This window comes from Lissotriton helveticus, chromosome 2_1 (genome assembly GCF_964261635.1).
Source record: "Lissotriton helveticus chromosome 2_1, aLisHel1.1, whole genome shotgun sequence".
Taxonomy (NCBI): Eukaryota; Metazoa; Chordata; class Amphibia; order Caudata; family Salamandridae; genus Lissotriton; species Lissotriton helveticus.
Window position 1 is genome coordinate 1,818,240,345 of NC_136059.1, and position 18,032 is coordinate 1,818,258,376.

Genomic DNA, 18,032 nt, shown 5'->3' on the forward strand with positions numbered 1-18,032 from the left:
AATCGCCTACCACCGATTCGGAACTAGCCGAATCGGCTACCACCGAATCGGAATTAGCCGACTCGGAAAAATCAGAATCGGCAATTACCGAATCGGAGGTATGAAAACACACCCATGGCCAAAAAGCCCATAGGAATGCATTGAAGAAACCGAATCGGCTATCTCCGAATCGGATGATACCGATTCGGATTTTACCGAATCGGTAATATCCGATTCGGAGATAGCCGATTCGGTAAAAGCCGCTTCAGCCAATGAGGTGGCTCCCCCTCCCCCTCCCAAACAGGGAGTGGCAACCCTGGCAGGTGCAGCCAATTAAGAACTTTCTGGAGAGCCAGCCTGAGCTGAGCAGTCACAGTTAGCAGCAGTGGGAGTAGGAGGTAGTGAACTGTTCAGACCAAGATGGCAAACCAGAGTGAGAGCCAGAAGTCCAGCCAGAAGAGGAAGCCTAAGTTCAGCAGCACCGAGCTGCAGGTGTTGGTTGAGGAGGTGGTGAGGGTGCACCGGCAGCTATTCGGAAAGCTGTCCCTCAATGTGCCAGAAAGCACCAAGAGGAGGCTCTGGAGCGATATCGGTCAGAAGGTCAACGCTGTGGGTGTCACCCCCAGGTCCCTGGATGAGCTGAAGAAGCGCTTTTACGACATCCGCAGCCTGACCAAACGGAAGATGGCAGAGATCCAGAAGCAGGCTGGAGTCACTGGTGGTGGCAGGAACCCGGCGCCACCCCTCACCGAGCTGGAGGAACTGGTCTCCAGCACCATTGAGAGGGAGAGCGTGACCGGAATTGGGACCCTGGACAGCTCAGCCAGAGCTACAGCTACAGGTAAGAGGCATGCGCATCAGGACACACCCTACCAGACACCTCCCCATTAGACACAATGCATAGCCAAACCCCAGCACAGTACTGCAACCAACATACAAGAGACAAGCATCATGGTACATCCAGTCAGCAGTAGGTATCAAAATATGGCAGTGCAGAATCACAAGACATGAAACAGTGGAACACATTCTACGGAGATGCTAGGACATGTGGAATGCTTTAATTGTACTGACTGTAATACATCGGTACTCTATTTACAAATGCTTCTTTGTACCTAGGGGCACCATCAGGCGGACAAACACTGCCAAAGGAGGCAGCAGCACCATCTACCACTGCACTCGCAGGGCCGAGCACGAGTCAGGCTGCCGAGGAGGAGGAGGAAAACACCATAGGCCTGGATATTGAGGGAGACCTGGAAATTGACTTTGATGCACTTAACTCCCCACAAATGCAAAGCACACCCTCCTTGCAATTCTCCCCAGAGAACTCCCCGACAAGGGAGCTCTTTCCACCTACACCAGCTCCTGCCACTGTGGCTCCAGTACACCCTGTCCTGGGAGCAGGGGCTCAGGCCCCGGCCAGCACCACACCCCCACCAGTGGCACCCCAGCCCACGCAGCAGGCGGGCAGCAGCAGTACCCGGCGCCGTGCCATTCCCACCACTGCAGACCCAGCACGGGAGGCCAGTGTGTTCCGGGGCCTCGAAGGCAATATGGTGAAGATCCAAAGGCAGCAGGCGAAATCCATCATGGCATGCCAACGCCAGCTCCTGCAGCACAACCTGCAGATGGGGGAAATGGTGAAAGGATTTCAGGCCTTTGTGGCTTCCAACAAGGAGGCAGTAGCAGGTTTAGGCAGGCTAACCACTGCCATCACACAGTTATGTGGCAGAATGGAGGAGCAAGAGGTGGTGCGCAGGCGGGATGCCCGGGTGCAGAACCGCTCCTTGAGCCGCCTTGCTGCAGCAACGGCACAACTCTGTCAGCGTGGTGCCAACATGGAGTCTAGTCTCGCTCAAAATACCGCAGAGTTGACAAGGGGAATGGCCCGCATCACGACAGCAATGGAGGCCTTGATCATCTCTAACACTGCCGCAAATCCTGCCCTGGACCTGGGGGATGCTGGGGACAGCAGCAGCCGCAGCAGCCCGGCCAGCGCTGCGTCAGAGCCACGCAGGAGCACCAGGCGCTCCGCAGATGCCGCTGGTCATTCTGAAGGGGGTGAGGGACACCACAGTGGGGCTGCAAAGCGCTCAAAGAAATAGCCTAGCAAGGGCGGGTGAGGCAACCTGGACCCTAGACTTTTGTTTTCATTGACATTACACCTTTTTTTTGTTGCACATCAGTGCAGTAACTGTGTAGCAACAGTATTAAAAATTGCTAATTCAACACAACCATTCACCTGTCTGTGCATTTGTACTCACTCAGAAATAGTTTGCTGTTATCTCCTCACGTCTATATCTGCCATCACTTGGCGTACACACCCCAGCTGGCTGTGTTAGTGGCACAGCTTCGTCGTCATCATGGTCCTCGTAGTCACTCAACTCCACCTCAGTGCCCTTCTTCACCGCAAGGTTGTGTAACATTGCACAGACAGCTATGATTTTGCAACAGGTGATGGGGGTGTACTGCCTTGCACCTCCACTCTTGTGCAGGCATCTAAACCTGCTTTTCCAGATGCCGAATGTCCTTTCCACAACATTCCTGGTGCTTTTGTGGGCACGGTTATACCTCCTTTGGCTGGGTGTAGAGGGGTTGAGGTAGGGGGTGAGAATGAATGAACGGAGGGCATATGCACTGTCGCCTAGAAGGAAAAGGGGTAAAATTACTTACATGCATACATGTATTTCACTTTGCTGTTTTTGGTTATGGGGGGCTGATGATGTGTCTCACCTAGGAGGTATCCTTCTCCAAATTCCCCAGCCATCAGCCGTGCATAGATGCCGCTCTGTTGGAAAATGTAGGAGTCGTGGGTACTACCCGGAAATTTTGCTACCAGGTCTGTGATGGTGCATTTCGCATTGCAGATCACCTGTACGTTGATGGTGTGAGTGGACTTCCGATTGCGGTAGATGTATTCTGTGTCAGATGGTGGGCAAATCGGAATGTGTGTGCCGTCTATGCAGCCAATGATGTGGGGGAATCTTGCCATCTGGTAAAAGTCTGCTTTGGTCTGTACAAGTTCTGCCTGGGTTGCAGGGAAGGAAATGTAGTGGGCCATCCTCTGGATCATGGCATCAAGGAACTTGTGGAAGAACCTTGACAGGCTGCTCTGGGTCACCCCTCCTGCCACAGCGACTACACTTTGGTAGCTGCCAGACGCCAGCAGGTGTAGGCAGCATAGCACCTGCACCTGCACAGGGATTGCGTGTGCCCTTGGGGTGGGGTGCTGCAACAGGGGTTGGAGGTCCCTAATGAGGTCTGTGATGGTCTCTGAGTCCAGCCTGTACCGCTGTAGGATCTCTGCATCTGTCAGCATGACCAGGGTGATACGTTGTCTGTATACCTGCTCCTCTCTTTGCCATTCCCTCTCTCCTTGCTGCTGTAGCCGTAGCCGCCTCGCTATGACATAAAAAGCTGCCATCCTGCAAGTTGCAATGCATTTTGGGGCTGTTTTTATGGGTTGGAGTTGGTTACCACCTGATCGTAATCCATGGTAATTGCCGAGTGGATTCTACCGATTTTGAGCCAAAATCGGTGTTTCTGTGTCTCCCTACATCTCCCCATCTGTCCGAAGCGGGGATTTTCCCGATCGGTGAATCTACCGAATTGGTAGGTTCTCCGATTTGCCTTATGTCCGATTCGGTGTCTCTACCGAATCGGTACATGCACCGAATCGGCTTATGTCCGAATCGGTGTCTCTACCGAATCGGTACATGCACCGAATCGGCTTATGTCCGAATCGGTGTCTCTACCGAATCGGTACATGCACCGAATCGGCTTATGTCCGATTCGGTGTCACTACCGAATCGGTACATGCACCGATTCGGTGTTTGCATCCGATTCGGTGTGTTACCGATTCGTACTGTATCCGATTTTCGGTATGTACGTATCGCATTCTTTTACATTCGGTAATCATTCCGATTCGGTTTTCGCTCCGATTTGTACTTTTTTTTGTGCCCTACATCTCGATGCCAGTATACCGATCGGTAAGGGCCCAGATTCGGTATTTTCGGCCGTTACCGATCGGTAACGGCCTACCTACATCGGGCCCTATGTGCCGTCTTGTTTGGATGGATTTTCATGTATTGAATTTGTTTCTGAAAAAAACGATAGGCTGAGTCAGAAACGTATTGCTCAATCTACTTTGCAAACGCACAACACTAGTCGCGGCCGGTTGTCTTTAGATGTTCAAAGCCGTGTCGGGCACTCGCGGTAGTTCTAAACTGTTATAGTTAAATAAGGGTTGATTCTTAAAACGTATCCGAAGTCGAAATCAATTGCGCTGCATGTAACGCTTGGTTTTACTGCAACTCTAACCATGACTTGTTACCTTGAGAGCTTGAAACACGATTCCTCCGTGGGCGTCGTTTTCCGTCACTAGAAATGCCGTGGAGTAAATCCGGGTTAGCGAGTTTTAAAAAACACTTGATTCCGGTTTGGGGGGCATGCTGGGGATTGTGGTTTGGGCGGCCCATAGATTGCGAATGCAAGCCAAGGTCGGGTCGTTTTTTGCTGAACTGTTGGCTGAACCAAACTTTATTTAAAAATACTTGAACTTCGGTACGATCTAAATGCCACATCGATAATTTGCTAGATCAGCAGTCCACTAGACACGGAAGATTTTGGAGCGTTACTTTTTATTTTTTACAATAGATGAGACATATTTGGACGGGTATGTTATTTATTCTATATAGACCCAGCGGCCTATGTAAGTCATATAATCAAAATAAGTAGGGTTGTTCATTGGTCAGTCACGGTCGGTAACTGCAAACATACTTTACGTGGACCTGGTTACCTTTTAAAAAAGAAAAAGTAAAACTTTAAAATAAATTCAATTTATTTGATAAATTCATGACTGAAAGAGTGGTCTTTGAAATTGAGAGATTTACAACTCATTTCTTTTGATAACCCAATGATCAATTGCACAGTACTGGTAACTCTTTTTGATATTAGATTGAGGCACTGATTTTATTTCAGGCATGGACACTAATGTGAGACATGATATTGCATCATCTAAGAAAGTATAACAAATACTTTTTTAGACAAAAACAGTGCAATAAAGCAGAGGTTGCATCAGTCCTGGATACCTCTGTGGGGAGGGATATAAACTGATCCAAATAACTACAAACGAAGAAGAAATAGATACATTCAGATTACTATCTAGGATAAAAAACAAACAAAACAATGCTGTGACCCAGGGTATACATTTTATTCTGCCCCTCATCAGAAAACATGTTCGACTTGATTATTTTTTTACATCTGTAGAACTGTTAACTAATGCTAGGATCGATACTCAACCTAAAATAATATTGGATCATAATCCGAATATTTTGGAATTAGAAATAGAAATGTTGCAAAGACCCCCCCAAATGCGTCAGTTATTTGTTGATTCTGCCTATCATGAACAAATGGTTAAATGGATAGCGGAGTTCTTTGAGTTGAACTTTGGATCTGCTCCAGTGGGTATGGTGTGGGACACGTTCAAAGCCGGAGTGCGGGGAGAGACCAGTAGCTTCTCCATTAACAAACAATGTAGATTGAGGGCAGAACAGGATGACAAGCTGAACAAATTGCGAGTTTTAGAGATTAAGTTTATGCAGGCAGTTAGTACTAGTTGGGAATATGAACAAATGACGACAGAATTGGCTATCCAAAAAAGGAAAGTATACCAAATCTTTGCCACTAAGCTAGCAGCCCAGATTGCAGTACATCGCTCTGACCTTTATGAGGTGAGAGAGAATTAAGGACGATTACTTGCTGAAAGGCTACAGCAGAAAGAGGTGAATAGGAGGGTTGACTCTATTCAGGATGAACACGGGTAAATACATACAGATCCTGCGAAAGTATTGGAGACTTTTAATACATTTTATAGCCAGCTTTAAGTAAATGAGGATTCCAGCAAAATAGAAGGGAAGATCACAGGGTTTTTGGGGATCAGGAGTTTCCTAAATTAACTCTTGAACAAAAAGAAGAATTAGAGGCCAATATCTCTTATGAGGAACTTAAGGCAGCAATATTATCGCTTGCGGTAGGTAAGGCGGTAGGACCAGACGGGATCCCCCTGGAGTTTTTTCAAACCTTCCTTTCGGTCCTAAAGGAGGAAATGCTGGTGAAGTTTCTAAGTGCACAAAGGGGATTAGCTCCACGATCCTGGCGGAAATCCTTATTAACGGTGTTCCTAAAAAAAGATAAACCCCCTCTTCTACCTTCCTCCTACAGACCAATATCATTAATCAATGCCGACAGTAAGATCTATTCCAAAATATTATCCACCCGTCTTTCTAGGGTTATTTCAACTCTGGTATCACCATTTCAGCATGGGTTCATACCCAGCTGTGGTACGACTGATCACGTACGGCTTGTGATAGCTCTGATGGACTGGGCAGAAGCCACGAAGACCTCGATTGGAATCACCCTGTTGGATGCCGAGAAGGCATTCGACAGCGTGGCCTGGCCTTACCTGTGGGAGGTCTTACGCCTAAAGGGATTCTGACCTGGCATGCTGCAAGAAATGAAATCTCTATATCAACTGCCTACTGCGTTTATACGCTTAGCGGGTAAAGAGTCGGAGCTTTTCACAATTACTCGCGGAACTAGACAAGGTTGCCCGAGTTCACCTCTATTATTTGCTTTATATATTGATTTTGTCTTATCTAAATTAAACCAGTCCACTGATATCAAACCAGTTAAAGTATGTGTCATTGAGTATAGAGCTCTGGCCTATGCAGAAGATATTGTCATTGTTACTAATGACCTCCCTTCAGCCCTATCAACAACTGAAGGTCTTGCATCACAGTTCGGGTTCTTTTCTGGCTATAAGTTAAATCTAACTAAAACCCAGATTCTCTATGTAGGGGGCAACCCTCCGGAGGGTATCTCTATCGTTCCGGAAGCAACCTACCTGGGAATTAAGCTCTGTTCACCCATAAATAAGATCACTGAAATCAACATGAATCCAGTTTAAGACAAAGTGAATTCTACCCTAGATCGACTTAACCATCTTCATTTGTCGCTCTATGGGAGGTCAAATGTGTTAAAGATGATGGTGCTGCCCAAGTTTCTTTACTTGTTCAGAACTGTCCCACTTGAATTTCCATCAGCCTATTTTAAAATCCTTAAGAATATCAGCTCTAGATTTTTATGGGGCTACAAAAGGCACAGAAGGGCATATAAAAAGATGGTGCTCCCTAGATCCAGCAGGGGTTGGGGATCCCGCATTTTTTCTTTTATTATTGGGCTGCAGTTTTGCAATTTTTTTTCCCCTTTGCTGGTTGGAGAGAGTGCTAGGCTTTTGCCCTGCCATAGCCCTTCAATATATGAATTCGGGTTGGGTGATGAGGCCGATAGCTGTTTGCTAAAGGTTGTGGAACCCAGCTATTATACAAAAAAACAAGTTTAAAATTCTAAAGGCTGCCTACATGGTCTGGAGGCGGGTTAAGCGGCATCTAGGCTTGTTAAATATAAATGCGTACACCCCTTTTAAAGCTGCAGGTGCTCTGCCCCTTATTTTTCGAGATCAAAATATTGTTAAGTGGCAGCGGAAGGGGATTTGTCATTTAGGAGATCTTCGTCTAGATGTCCAATTTCCGTCCTTTACAGGGCTACAACTTCAATATGGTTTACCAAAACATGCTTACCCCGGTGGCAGAGGGGCGGTGGGCGCTGCGGCAGCGCTTTCACCTGGACTACTTTTAAAAAACTATTTCTATTCTTCACGTGCACTTTGTTCCCTGACCGGGCTTACCTGCTGCTTCCCCCTTGCTCTAGCTGGCTGCACCCCTAGCCCCGCTCCGGCACTGGGCCGGTCTTCGGAGGGCTGACGGGGCTGCAGTCCACCATCTTGGGAAGGGCAGCCATCCCGGGTCAGCGCTCGAGACATCGCGCCTGCAGGTCCTTCATAAGGCTCGCTCAAGGCGCCTGCGCAGCAACACTAACCCCGGTGGCAGAGGGGCGGTGGACGCTGCGGCAGCGCTTTCACCTGGACTACTTTTAAAAAACTATTTTTATTCTTCACGTGCACTTTGTTCCCTGACCGGGCTTACCTGCTGCTTCCCCCTTGCTCTAGCTGGCTGCACCCCTAGCCCCGCTCCGGCACTGGGCCGGTCTTCGAAGGGCTGACAGGGCTGCAGTCCACCATCTTGGGAAGGGCAGCCATCCCGGGTCAGCGCTCGAGACATCGCACCTGCAGGTCCTTCATAAGGCTCGCTCAAGGCGCCTGCGCAGCAACACTAACCCCGGTGGCAGAGGGGCGGTGGACGCTGCGGCAGCGCTTTCACCTGGACTACTTTAAAAAAACTATTTTTATTCTTCACGTGCACTTTGTTCCCTAACCGGGCTTACCTGCTGCTTCCCCCTTGCTCTAGCTGGCTGCACCCCTAGACCCGCTCCGGCACGGGGCCGGTCTTCGGAGGGCTGACGGGGCTGCAGTCCACCATCTTGGGAAGGGCAGCCATCCCCGGTCAGCGCTCGAGACATCGCGCCTGCAGGTCCTTCATAAGGCTCGCTCAAGGCGCCTGCGCAGCAACACTAACCCCGGTGGCAGAGGGGCGGTGGACGCTGCAGCAGCGCTTTCACCTGGACTACTTTAAAAAAACTATTTTTATTCTTCACGTGCACTTTGTTCCCTGACTGGGCTTACCTACTGCTTCCCCCTTGCCCTAGCTGGCTGCACCCCTAGCCCCGCTCTGGCACTGGGCCGGTCTACGGAGGGCTGACGGGGCTGCAGTCCACCATCTTGGGATGGGCAGCCATCCCGGGTCAGCGCTCGAGACATCGCGCCTGCAGGTCCTTCATAAGGCTCGCTCAAGGCGCCTGCGCAGCAACACTAACCCCGGTGGCAGAGTGGCGGTGGACGCTGCGGCAGCGCTTTCACCTGGACTACTTTTAAAAAACTATTTTTATTCTTCACGTGCACTTTGTTCCCTGACCGGGCTTACCTGCTGCTTCCCCCTTGCTCTAGCTGGCTGCACCCCTAGCCCCGCTCCGGCACTGGGCCGGTCTTCGGAGGGCTGACGGGGCTGCAGTCCACCATCTTGGGAAGGGCAGCCATCCCGGGTCAGCGGTCGAGACATCGCGCCTGCAGGTCCTTCATAAGGCTCGCTCAAGGCGCCTGCGCAGCAACACTAACCCCGGTGGCAGAGGGGCGGTGGATGCTGCGGCAGCGCTTTCACCTGGACTACTTTTAAAAAACTATTTTTATTCTTCACGTGCACTTTGTTCCCTGACCGGGCTTACCTGCTGCTTCCCCCTTGCTCTAGCTGGCTGCACCCCTAGCCCGCTCCGGCACTGGGCCGGTCTTCGGAGGGCTGACGGGGCTGCAGTCCACCATCTTGGGAAGGGCAGCCATCCCGGGTCAGCGCTCGAGACATCGCGCCTGCAGGTCCTTCATAAGGCTCGCTCAAGGCGCCTGCGCAGCAACACTAACCCCGGTGGCAGAGGGGCGATGGATGCTGCGGCAGCGCTTTCATCTGGACTACTTTTAAAAAACTATTTTTATTCTTCACGTGCACTTTGTTCCCTGACCGGGCTTACCTGCTGCTTCCCCCTTGCTCTAGCTGGCTGCACCCCTAGCCCCACTCCGGCACTGGACCGGTCTTCGGAGGGCTGACGGGGCTGCAGTCCACCATCTTGGGAAGGGCAGCCATCTCTTCCTACATAAGGACCGCCCATGCGGACACGCAGCGGACGAGCGCAGCGGGCGCGACGAAGGCGCGCCGAAGTTGCGCCTAAGTTAAGCCCGTCTGCTCCCGTCCGCGGCCGGCTGGGGCAAGGGGCACCCCACCCTGCCCCTCTCTTGTCTTATTCTGCCACCCAAATCGGCTCTTATCAGGATTCATGGCCCCTTTCCCCCCTTACTCTCCTTCGGATCACGGAGCTTGGGCTGGCTTGGGCTAGGCCCTCCACCTTCCGCCCGGTCCCTCTGTTGCCTTCATTGGCCTCCCCTCCCATCCCTCCCCACCCTCCCTCCCTCCCCATTCACATGCCTGTCCCCACAACTTCGGCTTTTCTGCTAAACACTAGGTCTGCAGTCAAGCACCAGATAGAGCTCTTTAGCTTTTTGGATTTCTACAAACCTGACCTCATGTTTCTAACAGAAACCTGGTATAGACCAGATTCTCTGCCCAATGTGCTGGCAGCCCTCCCCCCTCCTACTCGGTCCTTCGTGCTGACCGGCCGGAGGGGAAGATGGGGGGTGGAGTGGCTTTGATCTTCCGCACTGGACTCCACTTTCAGGTTCTCCCTTTCTCTCCCTTACCCACAGCCGACTGCCTAGTAGTACGCTCTGCCTCCTTTCAGGTCCCCGTTACGTATGTCTTAGTTTACCGTCCCCCAACCCAATCCAGGGTTCATCCCTGCCCTTCAGGATTTATTGGCCACCCTAGTAGTTAATAATGCAGCTGTCTTAGTTTTAGGGGACTTTAATTTCTGGCCTGGCGACCTGGCGGAAGATGCCCCGTCAAGAGAGTTCTCTCAGCTCCTTCTCAGTCTTAACTTTGTTTCCCACGTCCACTCCCCTACCCACTCCCGGGGCCACACTTTGGACCAAATCTGGGCGCTAAACGTCCCCATTACCACGCCTACTGTTACTCCTTGTGTGTGGTCTGACCATTTTTTGATTTCTTTTTATTTAGATCTTACTTTGGTAAAGATACGCTTTTCCCCGAGAAATTCCTGGGCTAGGAACTGGAGCAAGGTAGACATTTCTGCTCTCTGTGCGAAGCTGTCATCTTCCTGCCCTGATCTAAAGGGTGCCCCTTCATTGCCCCAAGTTGCCATGCTTAATGGTTGGCTCACGAGAGCTTGTGATCAAGTAGCTCCCTTACAACGTGTCACTGTTAGGCGCATTCATGAGGCAAATAAGTGGTTTTCCCCCCTCCTTAAGACAAAAAAGCTGGAGGTGCGCCATGCAGAGCGCGCCTGGAGGCTTGATTACTGCCCTTCTCGCAAAGCCCGCTATAAAACCGTATGTAAGGAATATAAAAATGCCATCTTACAGGCCAAGACTGACTATTTCTCAGAGAAAATTCTTGCCGCTGAGAGTCAGCCTAGGGAAATTTTCACCACAGTGCGCGAGCTGGCCTCCTCTGACAGGACATTCTCTAAAACCCCTCCTTCCCAGTTGCTGTGTGATTCGCTCAATAACTACTTCATAGATAAGGTGGCTCTGATTAAATCCAATATTCCCCCCCCCCTTCTCCCTCCTTCTCTGACCCCCAGCCCCCTCTTAATAGGTCGGCCATTAACACCATACCCCCCTTAACCAAGGAGTCTCTTCTTCCCCTCTTGGCCCGTGTTAATTCAGGGTCCCCAGCCGACGTTTGCCCGGCCTATGTCCTGCGAAAAAAAAATTCTGACTCTTATTTGCCACCTTTGACCGTCCTGAATGAGTCCCTATTTCAAGGCACTGTGCCTGCTCTTCACAAGGCAGCCGTTATTACTCCCATTCTGAAAAAACCAGGAGCTGACCCTTACTCCCCTGCTAACTACCGTCCGATCTCGCTCCTTCCTTTTTTGGGTAAGGTCCTTGAGACTCATGTCACCCAGACACTGAGCTCCTTCGTGGAAGACAGTGGCTATCTCGCTCCCTGCCAGTCTGGCTTCCGTCCCCGACACTCGACTGAGAAGGGGGTCATTTCGGTCCTGGAAGGACTGGATACCAACACACCCCAGGCCCTCATCCTCCTTGATTTATCCGCCGCCTTTGACACGGTAGATCACTCCATCTTATTATCTCGTGTCAGGGCGGCGGGTATGGGGGGCTCGATTTTGGCCTGGATCAGTTCTTTCCTCAATGGCCGCACTCAGGCTGTCCATCTAGCCGAATTCTCAGCTCCCCCGCGAGAAGTCCAGTGTGGTGTTCCTCAAGGGTCCACCCTCTCTCCCTTATTATTTAATTTGTACATCCTCCCCCTGGTGTTTGCTTTACAACAGATGAAGGTCAGGGTGTACAACTACGCCGATGGCCTCCAGCTGATTTTTAATCTCTCCCCTTCCCAATCTGGTGTTCACTCTTTTCAGTAGGTCATGCTATTTATCCTGGATTGGATGAACCATAACCAGCTGAAACTCAACCCGGATAAAACTGAGTTAGTTTTGACCGGCGGCACTGGCAGTCCCCGGTCCCCTACCTTTTGGCCCCCTTCTCTAGGTCCCCCTCCTTTACCCTCCTCCTCTGTTAAAACCCTTGGCATTACCATCAATCATCAACTCACCCTCCATTCCCATATCAGTTCTGTTGTGTCTTCTTGTTTTTTTATGCTCCGAACTATTCGGAAAATCTCCCGTTTTTTTCTGTCCCCGCCTTCAAACTGATTCTGATGGCGATGGTTCTCTCTCGGCTAGACTATGGGAACATCGTGTATAATGGTGTTCCCGCCTATGCCCTCCAGCGCCTCCAGTCAGTTCAGAATCAGGCGGCCCGGCTGATTTTTGGGCTGCCCAAATTTCACCACTCCTTTCCTCTATTGAAGTCCCTCCATTGGCTGCCGATCAAGGAGCGGGCCTTATTCAAAATAGGTTGCACCACCTTTCAAGCCCTAGCGGCAACGGCGCCTGTTTATATTTCCTCTGCAATTCAAGCCTACCATCCCACTAGGGAGCTGCGCTCTTCCTCTATGTGCCTTCTGACAGTCCCCCGATTCAAGAAGAGTCGGATGGGGGGGCCTGAAATTTTCGGTCCTGGCCCCATCTTTCTGGAATTCCCTCCCGCTGGCCTTACGCTCAGCTGCCTCTTACATGGAGTTCCGAAAATCACTTAAAACTCATCTCTTCTTGAAAGCTTTCCCTGCTTAAATCTGCCTGCTCCCCTGTCCCTGGTCTTTAGTGTTCATCAGCACCATGAAGCCGCATGCATACGTGCGCTTTATAAATTCTTTTAAATTAAATTAAATTAAATGCTTTTTTAAATATTTGCAAATCCGTGGCTTTTTAAGCATGTTAGGTCCAGCTGCTATGACTCAGTTTAGAACATTTCCTTTAATAGAGTGGATGGGGAAAGGGATGCCCATAGGCTTTTTTTATTCTAATTTGATAAAGCTACTACCCGATGATGTAGAGCAATGTCAAGAAAAGTGGGCAAGAAATTTAAATATAGAGGGAATTGTTTAAAATGCCTCCATTACCTTGGCAAATGAAGTTCTGTTGACTGGCAGGATGCGGGCACAGCATTATATGGCTATTTATGATCTATACTATACCCCGGGCAAAATTTCCAAATGGGGCACAGGAGCTGGAACTAAATGTAATAGATGTGGTACCTTTGCCGCAGATGCTGTGCATATGTTTTACTCATGCTCCAAACTGGTGGATCTGTTATCTTCAATTCAACATTTTCTTGCAGTAATACTGGGATCACCAGTTAGTATCACAGGGGAGTTGGTATTGATAGGAGTAAAAATAGATCTAAATCGATGATTTATTTTCTGTTTATTTGTATGGTGATCTTGCGCGCTTGTATCACTAAGGATTGGATTTCTCCTGATCCTCCGCTATTTTCCTCTTGGAGGGCTAGGCTCCTGGAAATGTATAATCTTGATTCTGCAATTTATAAGACCAAGAGAAATAGAAAGAGAGTAAGGGGGCTGAAAATCTGGGCTCCTGTGGCGGAATGGATTCAAGAGTTTCCGAATTAAGGTTTTCATTGATGTTGCCTTTAGTTGATTGTGCTCCTCTTGTATGAGCTGTCTCATTGCTCTCTTTGTTCATGCTCGCTTTGCCATCTTTGTTTTTGTTGTTTTTCTTCCTCTCTTTTTTCCCTCTGTTTTTTTCCCATTGTACTTGTTTTTGACTTGATTTTTTATATATCTGTGGCCATCTGCTCTATATTTAGTCTTTTGTAGTGTCTTGAATATGTTGTCCACTTACCCAATGCTGTATATGTATGAAGTATGTTTATTTGTTTGCATAAAAAATAAAATTTATTTTAAAAAAATAGGATACAAAACAATGCAAATGTGCAAAGGCCTCCTGTCAGAAAGCACTTACATCATAGTCAGGATCAGACAGAAGTGATGCACTCTTCTATTCCATTTCACAATGCACCCATCAACAACCTCATGCAGTAAGAATGTGTAGACTGTTAGTGTCAATGGGAAAGGAGAAGAATATAAGAGAGAAACAAAGAACATGGATATCACAACTCTGATTCGTCAGTGGGCACTGATTCCAGTTGATAAGATGGGAATCAAAAGACAACTAGGTGCACTATGAAAGTATCTCATGAAAGTGAAGCTTCTGGCATCTTGAAGCAAAACTGATCTGTCTGACAGTAAAGCATAAGTATATTCAGTACTTCTTGTTGAACAACCCTCCACCTGTATTGACAAAGTAAATGCAGTTGATGTCTAAACTTATACTGTCTTGAGTTGAAGAGATGTGTTTATAACTGACATACCTGTGCAGCTGAAAAGCAATTACAATTCACTGATCTTCTGTGATTCGTATACCTTACAAAAAATAGATGACTTAGCAGATACTCATTGTACCTTCCAAATATTCTTATAAACATAGGAAGAATATTCAGATGTTCATTGAGCAATTACACTTTCGTTCACGAGCAGCAACCAAGAGTATTGGTTACATAGTATGAGTAAGCCTATTCATCTTCCAACACAACTTGATTCAGAAATACTTTTCTGAATAGCAAACTGCCCTTCTGTAAATATTCCTGAACCATGAGTTTTTCAAATGCAAACCTGAATCCAAGCACCATTAAAAGATGAATGTCAATAAAGGACAGCATACAATATGAGGATGTTATCTTTATTATCCAAGATGGTTGGCATGATCTCCAAAGAACATGAGTGTTTAAGGATTCCTGGGAAATGTAGTTATATTGTTGAGGTTAATTATGTAGGCCCCTCTTCACAGATAGGAAGTGTTTGCCTGGCAGCACCAACATTCAATGATTACTGTCAGCCTTACCTTTCATTGAAAAGATCTCAAGAAAGCAGGTTTGGAGTACAACACTGTTGGGAATGACCCTTTTTGCAGTGTCATCCCCAAACCTTTTGTGGTCCACCTCCTTATTTTTGCTGAATTCATTTTTGTAGGCCTTAGGACTCCGAGTACTTGTTGTCTGCTAACCAGTGCTAAAGTGCATGTGTTCTCTCCTCTAAACATGTTAACATTGGCTCATACCCAATTTGTATAATTTATACCCATATAAGTTCCTAGTAACGTATAGTACATGTGTCCATGGCCTTTAAATTAAATGCTACAAGTGTTCCTGCAGCACTGATTGTGCCTCCCACTTAGGTAACCCTTAGAAGAATTCTCAGGCCTGCCATTGCAGAGCTTTTGCGTACAGTTCAAACTGCCATTTCAACTTGGCAAAATAAACTTTTTGCCAGGCCCAAACCTTCTTTTTAATACATAGAAGTCACCCCTAGGGTAGGCCTTGGATAGCCCAGAGGGCAGGGTGCAATGTGTTTTAAAAGCAGGACATGTACATTTAAGTTTTACATCTTCTGGCAGTGAAAAACTCTTACATTTGTTTTTACTGCAGTAAGGCTTAAATCTACCATAAAATAACATTAGGATTACCTTATTACAATTGATAATTATAATTTCAAAGGGGAAAATATAACTGGTTCAAGTTTGATGTCTCTGGAATCCCAATTTAAAATCCTAATTTATGTTGAAGTCAGATTTTAAATAACAGTTCCGAATATGCCACACTTAGAAAGTTGGCCTTTTCTTGCAATTTGGGGCCTGCAGCCTGTCTCTAGTCACATAGATAGGTGTAGTTAGCAGATAGGCTTTTTGTATTACTCCTAGACAGCCACACACAAGGGGATCTTTGGGGTGACTCAGTGGTCCATCACTGGCAGGATGGGAGGGAGGAGCTTGACCCAGTCCACTTACACTTGCATAGGCTGTGTCCTCTCTCCAGACAAAGGGCTGCATACCCCTTATAGTTAGTCTGGATCCAGAGTAGAGAATGCAGATCCTCTGTTCACTTGAAAGGAATGCCTCTAGAAATTTCTCCATAGTTCAAAGGCACAACTGTGTATAAAAGAATGACCTCACTTAACACCCCTTCACTACACTTCAGCTCTTGTGGTTACTCTGCAAGGAAGAAAACTGCTGTACTGCTAAGATCAGCCACTGTGCAGAACTGCATTCTACTGGATCCCTGCTTTGCTGTGCTGACTTGCTGCCTGTTGCCCTCTTGCATGGGTGAGTAGGAGTGACCAGCATCTCTTCAACCCAGATCCCAGAGTGACTACAAGGGCTAGGTGAAAGGCCTCTGATCTGAAGCCCCAGGGACATTATAGGCTTCTAACCATCTTGCACCTGGACTCTGCCATCTATGAGTCTACCCTGCTAAAAGGTGCTACCCCAGTCCTGGACCCTTGAAGGTGCATGCCAGCAGAACCAATGCATCTTCTCTGCTGAGTGAAGCATCCCCAAGCAGAACCGATGCATCTCCTCAGCTGAATGGCACATCCCCGATCAATAAATGCATTGTCTTTGCTGCATGGATTGGACCAGTCACAACGATCCGTTTTGCCCACTGCATTCCTCGGAACCAAAGCTTTACCTGACAGCATGGTGCATCCTAAGCCCAGCCCAGGTCTTCACACCTCTCATCAATGCCAGTCCAATGACTCCGCCTGACTCTGCATTTCATCCCCACAGCTCCTCTGAACCAATACATCGCCAGCTGCTCATCACATCCCAGATGCTGAACTTTGCATCACAAACCTGCTAAGAGGATTCTCTATGATGATGCAACAGAACCTCACGCCACAGTCTTACCACATCTCAGGCCTGATGCATCACTTTGTCTGTGCAGCCTGTCTTCATTACAGATCCATGCAACGCATTGGATCAGGATTTAAGGAACTCTGTTCAGCAGGCCTAAAAGAGTCCCTGTAGCTGGCCTGTGCTCCTTTTTGATCAGGCTGAATTTGAGACTTTATCCTGGTCCTGTACAACCAGACATCTTCAATTGGTGCCATTTTTACAAACAAAGTTTAAAATTCAATATCTCCAGTTCTATGATTTGTATTTTTTTTGTTTGGGTCTCGTTTTATATATTAAAACTTACACTATTATTCTAACCCTATTGTGGGCTCTTTTTGGTGCGTGTTCTCACTGATTTACCGTTTGAAGTGTTGCATAAATACTTTACACATTGCCTCTAAGTTAAGCCTGAGTGCTCTATGCCACACTACCAAAGGGTGAGCACAGGTTAATTTGGGGTTTGCTTGTGCCTCACCCTGACAATTGTGGTTGCTGCTTGACCAGGGCTTACACCTCAGTCAACCAACAACCCAATTTCTTACAAACATCCTCTGCACCTGCCAAAACCTGACTGAGGTAAATGCATACATATAAGCTGTTGTGTTTTAAAAGAGGCAAACTCAAATACATTTTTAATTAAACAGAGTTTATATATGATTTTCATAAGTTACAGGCAAAGTTTCTTCAACTGAAATAATTTTACAAATAACTCGAAATATTTTGATATATGGCCTAGTAAAAATAAAACAATTCTCTGTGACAGAAGATGTTTGCTTTGACAGATGGGGAAAATGTTGTAGAAATAAATCATATAGGGGCCAGATGTAGGTAGGAATCATTTACCGATTTTTAATTACCGAATTTTACCGATTCGGTAATTAAGAATCGGTAAATAAGAAGTGGGGGGTATGTAGGAACATCCAGATGTTCCATTTACCGAATCGGTAAATATCTGTATTTACCGATTCGGTAAATACCGACCGGTAATGCTCCATTCATTCCTATGGGCTTTGAAGCCCATAGGAATGAATGGGGCATTACCGGTCGGTATTTACCGAATCAGTAAATACCGATTTTGACAAGGGTGCAGGGGGTGTCACTTTGACACCCTCTAGCACCCCCAAAAAAGGTTCGGGGGCCATGTGGCAGGGATACCTGCCCTAAGGGCAGGTCTGCCTGTCATATGGCACAGGTGTGCATGCACACATGTGCATGCACACCGGAATCGGTATTTTACCATCAAATATATTTGATGGTAAAATACAGATTCGGTAAGGGTTGTGGGACTCAGAAGAGTCCCACCT

The 18,032-nt window shown here is 47.8% G+C and overlaps 1 protein-coding gene across 1 annotated transcript; it reads left to right on the top strand.

The window, feature by feature from the left end:
- The first annotated feature begins 654 nt into the window (after positions 1–654).
- Positions 655–2,124, top strand: LOC144819939 (uncharacterized). The gene is made up of 2 exons (XM_078677637.1): positions 655–820; positions 1,096–2,124. Exons 1-2 carry the CDS (start codon positions 664–666, stop codon positions 2,079–2,081), a joined length of 1,143 nt encoding a protein of 380 aa, XP_078533763.1. The 5' UTR covers positions 655–663; the 3' UTR covers positions 2,082–2,124.
- Positions 2,125–18,032: the final 15,908 nt, after the last annotated feature.

Coding starts and splice junctions, on each gene's coding strand:
- LOC144819939 (XM_078677637.1), top strand. CDS start 664: ATGGCAGAGATCCAGAAGCAGGCTGGAGTCACTGGTGGTGGCAGGAAC. Junction 821..1,095: donor AGCCAGAGCTACAGCTACAG/GTAAGAGGCATG, acceptor CTTTGTACCTAG/GGGCACCATCAGGCGGACAA.